A 6,000-nucleotide genomic window follows, 5' to 3' on the forward strand; every position below is an offset into this window, starting at 1 on the left:
TTAAATTTGCAGGAATTACAACCCAAGAATAAGGAAAAATATTTGCGTACATATTAAATAATCTTGAAAACAGATCTGAATAGAACATAAAAGGTCAAAATAAGATTCATAATAGATGGGCTCAAAGAGATTCTCAATGTTACTGTTGAAAATAAATTATACCTGTCCATGTTTTTTGTTATTGCCGTTATTGCTAATACGGATATTGTTAATGATCGTTAAATTTTATAGTGATGTCATTAGTGTTGGGGTTACTGTTGTTACCATTGTGTGTGTGTGTATGATGCTACCAGAATTGTTAATGCGGCTATAAATTATGAATGTTTTTTGTTGCTATAGTATAACTTTTATTGAAATTGTTATTATTATTATTATTATTATTATTATTATTATTGTTATTATTACCACTTATTATTACTGTTGGAAGTTCGTTGGTAATTTCCAGCGCTTCTATACTTGGCCATTATGTCGTACCGACGATGGAAGGGTGAGAAGCAGAAGAGAAACTTTATCATATTTTTATTATTATCGATCAGACTCCAGTCGTAAAATAATCCTGCGTGACTCAGATCCGTAGGGTACCTGGATTCAAAATATTGATTCCATAAAAGTTTGGCAGAGAATACCCAATTTCTGCTGTTAGCAGTTACTAGTATTGCAACTACCAATATTAATTATCAGCTCTTGTTTCATCATCATCATCAGTAACAACAGCACCAACATCATCATCACCACCACCATCACAAGAACAACAACGCGCCATCACAATCATCATATTTCCAAAGTTACATCTGCATTAGTAAATGTAATTAGAAAAAGTAATTATTATCATTATTAATATTACCTTGAGTCATTTATTGTTACCATTACAATTACCTTAATTTTTATTACTTTTCGGTAATGATCGTTTACGACTACTGTCGTAATTTCACACGAGAAAATAGACATCTGGCAACCTAGCTCGCCGCGTCAGCTGATCTGCATGACTGGCTGTAAGCAACTGGGAAGGCTATATTATAATGCTCTCCTAACGGGTCCCCCCCCCCTCCAGCGTCTGAATCTTAATATTAACCAAAAATTCTTTGGCGCAGCTAAAATAACATTAAAATATTCGAAACATGGCCCGTGGAAGATATGGCAACTAAACTTTCGCGGGAGATTCATGGCGTCACTGGAAGTTGTGGAGATCCAAAAGATAGCGTTTCCAAAGTCAGTGAAGAGAGTTCTTTGATAAGAATTACAATATTACACGGATGGAGGGGTCCAATGATTAAGATTCTGTGGCTAAAATCTGATAAAGAAATACGTGTTAATCGAAATATACTTTGGATGATGGCAGAGATTTCTGTGATTTGAATGACAGTTTGGCGATAGAAATGTACTAATATAAACGCCGACGTCATCGAATTCTGGACAACTTTAATATGTTTACAGTTAGTGATAAATATACTGAAGATTATACTTTTGATTAATATTTTGTTTAGTTGATTTATTAATTTACTTATTACCTTGTGTCGCGACATTGTCCAGAAGAATAGATCTAATTGACGATGGTGCCATATCTGCACCAGATTGCTGTGTTGGTCACACGGCATTACAGGAAATTCAAACTATTGATACCAAATTAACTGAACAATTCTAAAAACACAAGTATAGCGTTATTTGGTGGGTTCATATTCAAATAAATCCTAAGAGCTAATAGATACGACTAGTTCCTAATCATACTTTCAAATCTGTGTGTTCAAGTTAGCTGATATTGAGATTAAAAACATGCAAAACGTGCTTTATGACACAATCACTATTTTATATTTATTGTTAGACTTGTCACGCGTTTCTGTTCCACGAAATTCGTTACAGATTCATTTGAAAGGCAGAATGAGTCGATTTATTAGAAGTCACGTGTCTTAGTCATTGTCTTGAGAGACTTTTCATATTGTTACGTTCTGCACGACATCTCAATATATACATTGAACGGGTGTACAAATGATATTACGTCATTATTCATAATATGAGATAACTATTTAAAAACGTGTTATAAGGTTAAACGAGAGAAATATGAAGGGCCTGTAGAGGAATTAGTATGAGTGTGGTCGGTAAAGTGTATAGGGATGTGTTAGTTGAGAGGATAGGGAGGGAACAGACTCGGGGAAGACCAGTGTGGGAAGAGAAGAGGGTGCATCAAGCGTTTGTGGTAAAACATGTGGAAAGTAAAAACACACACACACTCTCTAATGCATACTTCCTTAATAGTGATTCAGAGTTCTGTATTACAGATTTTCTATTTTTTCTTCTCGTCTCACTGGTGTCAGAAGAAGCAACATTACGAAAAGAAAATATATTGAAGAAAACCTTTAATACAGAAATCGGAATCACATTTAATAAAGTATGATGCATATATTACTTTCATTGGATATGGAAAAGGTTCCAGAGAAACATTGGACGAGTAGTAGGGCCTGTACGAAGAGAGGCAATAATCTGATGCAAGTGTATGGCTCATGTCGACATGATTGTTCAGTGTATATGCGGATGAGGTAGTAACGGAAAAGGAAAATCGTTAGAGGTTTGCAGCTGGGCTGGGATGACGCGAACCGAGCCAGCTATCGTTTACGAACGACAACGTGTTCTGATGAGAGACTTAAGCATTTGGAAAGGTATGCCAGAGAAGAAGAAAGTTTTTGGTGATTGTGGGCAAAATTGTTGAAATGTATGAGGAATGATAATGGTGCCAGGCTGGATGTGTGTGTGAAGAGCAAGAGGGAGTAGAGAGGTATACAGTATTTGGACATGTGGTGTTGAATGCAGGAGTGGATGTGAATTGCAGAGGAAAGGAATTAAGGCGATGTCTTGGTGGAGTAAACATTGTTTCGGGAAATAGGTATTTGGGGATGAATACTTAGAGGAAGTTGTATGAAGGTATGATTGAATTTACTGCACTATATGGAACAGTCTTTGAATATAAGAGGGGTAGAGAGGTGACTGAATGTTTTTAAGATGAAGCGTTTGACAGTTGTTACAATAACGGTTAAGGTAAGAAATATGGAGTTGAAACAAATTATGAATGGAGATGGAGTTGTCTGGTAATATAGTTAAGTGATTATTGAGTTAGTTTGGGCATATGGGAATAACGGATGAGAAATTTTGCAGAGAAAATGTGGACAGCAGAAATAGTGGGGTGTATTTGAGAGGAAGACAGAGAAAGATAGATGGACGAGGTGAAAGGCGCTTTGGGTGTAAGAAGAATGCCTGTCGAGCAGGTAAAAGAGATTGTATAAGATAGAAGTGAATGGAGGGAGATTGTGAATGGATGGGGGAGATGACGCGGTCCGAAGAGGAGTTCCCGTCTACTTCATAAATTATTTCGAGTGGCGGAGAAGGGGGTTCGCCATACGACGAAGCGGTCGTGTTAAAGATCCGTTTCGCTCAGTGCTATTTTCGCTCAACGATGATCGTTCATGGCTCAACGATGATCGTCAAACGATTGTCTGGAGCACAAATTCCTTTTGTATGGGGCTGTTTTGCAAAGTTGCGAAGTACGAGGCTCGTCATTTCAACCGAACCTACAACCGACGCGCTTACCCAAATAGGATGCCAGGTAGTAGGATGCGCGTCACACGCTATTGGCTGAGGTAGTAGGCTGATAATCGCACTGGGCTAAACGTATCACCAGCAGTGTGGCGGGAGACAGGGGGTGATACTTCAGCCCTGAAGTGCTGAATCTGTGGGGGAGGGGGTGGCAAAGGTTTTATTATTCAATATGTGGGTTTATCTTGACTCCTTTACCCCTTTATAGTGTCTGGATATCTGTGGACTCGTAAGGAATAGGCCGGTCCTGAAATGGTCTATATCACGTAGCCATATTAAACTTTGATACTAAGACTTCAGAACATTGGGGTCCGGTTGGTTGTGGAGATTATCCCCGTTTTTAGATTACCTCACAACATTTTGATATAATTAACGTACAGTAGATATAATTATATGTTAATACTGTATTGTATTCCTTTATAGAACGGTGGTGTCTTAAATACGATGTTTGCAGTCGCCCTCATGTTCCAAGTAGATTGCTTGGGAGTTGGGAATTTGTCTTATAGGGCTTTGGCTCTTAACCTTTTGTGCCACTCTGTAACTTCTGTGTCAGAATGTCACCGTCTGACTCAAGGGATTGTTTTCTTCTTGTTAATGTGATCTGTGGTAGAGGCGTAGTGTTCTGTGGATTGGTTAGCTTGTAGAATTTGTAGGGAAGTATTTTGTAAAAAGCTATTCCAGTCAAGGAGTGTGAAAATCTAGGGTGATGGTCTTCCACTCCCCTCCGGCTGATAATCCCCCCCCCCTCCTCACTCCTTAGGGTAGGAGGGAGGTGGGGGGGGAATGTCCCCACCTTGGTGTAGTCACCCAGTAAGTCTTGTGGGTCTTACGTAGACAGCAGAAAAGCCACCAGTCTCCGGGGGAACATCCGGAGGTGTTGAGAGACCTGGCAAGGTTTCTCGTATGTGTCATGTCACATGTTCCTCAATTATGATGTCACTCTTCACCTCCCCATGATTAATAAAATCGCCTGGCGAAACCCAGGGTGAAGGTACCGAAAGACGTGCCACGAAGGTGGGTGAAATAGACGACTGTGAAAGGGATCACCTGGTATGTAAGTGAGTTTCCTATTTAGGATCGAATCGAGGCTGTTTTGCTTTGAATAAAATAACGTGATGACACACTCGGTTCTGTCCTTACAGTGAGAGGCTCTGAAACTCTTCTTCCCTGTATACCTGTCTGTGAGTTGGGCTTTTTGAAAAGGGGAATATCAAATAGATTCCACTTGCTCTCTAATTTGTGTACTTTTATATTGTTTAATTGTTCTTCGAGTGGTCCTCCACGGATATTTTATTTTATTTTACTTTATACATTTGTTTTTGTTTATTTAGTTATTTTGTCTTATTTTTGTCGGTCTTCGAACCATGTAGATGAAGGAAAGGGATACAATGTAAAGCGTTTTCGATTGCGGGACGAATTGGCTGAAAGTTTGTTTCGTCCGAAGCAGTCGAGGCGACTTCACCTCCTGAGGGGGCTGTCGTCGTCTTTTTTCCGTCAAGTTATTGAGCATATCTACGACTTCAACCTTGCAACGTGATTTTCTCATAAGGATTCCCTTCTTCCGCTTCCTCCCTTGCCCCCCCTCCCCTCTACCTCCACACTGGCTGAGCGACTCACTGTCGACGTCTTCGTCTCGGCCGTAGATGGTGCAGACTTCGCTTGCAGTCTGGGGACGGTTGGCGGGCGATGACGGTTAGGAGAACGTCCCCCCCCCTCCCCCCAAGCAAGGGTACTTTCGTTAACAAGTCCTCTAATGTCTTCTTTTGTTTCCGACGTTTCAGATATGGCACAAAGGATGCTTCAAGTGTCAGGAATGCGCTATGACACTCAGCATGAAGACTTACAAAGGATTCAACAAACTGCCCTACTGCGAAGCGTGAGTATTGACTGCTGGGGCCTGTGCACGCACGCACGCACGAACGCGTGGATACGCGTACACGCACGCACACGTGTACACGCACACGTATGCACACCTATTTCCCCCACCCCCCTACACATGCACACAAACACGTGCGCAAACTCACGTACACAGACATGGGCTCACCTACGTATACACGCCCGTGTACGTACGCGCGTACGTACACGGGGGCAATGGCGTGTACACGGGCGGTGCCAAGACAAGGGGACTGGAAGTTGGTGCCAAGCTGAGGACGGAGTGCCAAGAGGTGGATTGGCACATGGAAACTGGAACTGCGGGGTCCGCAGTGAACAGTAATAAATGATGGTGATGATAATGTAGTAATAATTATGATATATTAATCATTATAGTAATAATAATGAGGATCTTGGTGATGATGATAATGTAGTAATTATGATCCATAATAGTAATAATTATGATGATGATGTTTTTGATAATGAGAGTAATAAGAATGTTAACAATAATTAATGATTAATAGTATTAATTATAATATTTTATAG

General features: G+C 40.4%; 1 protein-coding gene across 10 annotated transcripts in view; it reads left to right on the top strand.

Annotated features, from left to right (window-relative positions):
• Window positions 1-6,000, top strand: part of Lasp (LIM and SH3 domain protein Lasp) — a 69,953-nt gene that overhangs the window by 17,944 nt on the left and 46,009 nt on the right. For all 10 annotated transcript variants that reach the window (XM_076200613.1, XM_076200618.1, XM_076200615.1 and 7 more), the window contains exon 2: window positions 5,364-5,458. In XM_076200613.1, the coding sequence (XP_076056728.1) occupies window positions 5,364-5,458 (95 nt within the window). The remainder of the gene's footprint in view (window positions 1-5,363; window positions 5,459-6,000) is intronic.

Source organism: Oratosquilla oratoria, chromosome 17 (assembly GCF_046742065.1).
Source record: "Oratosquilla oratoria isolate Oo_2021 chromosome 17, ASM4674206v1, whole genome shotgun sequence".
Lineage (NCBI taxonomy): Eukaryota > Metazoa > Arthropoda > Malacostraca > Stomatopoda > Squillidae > Oratosquilla > Oratosquilla oratoria.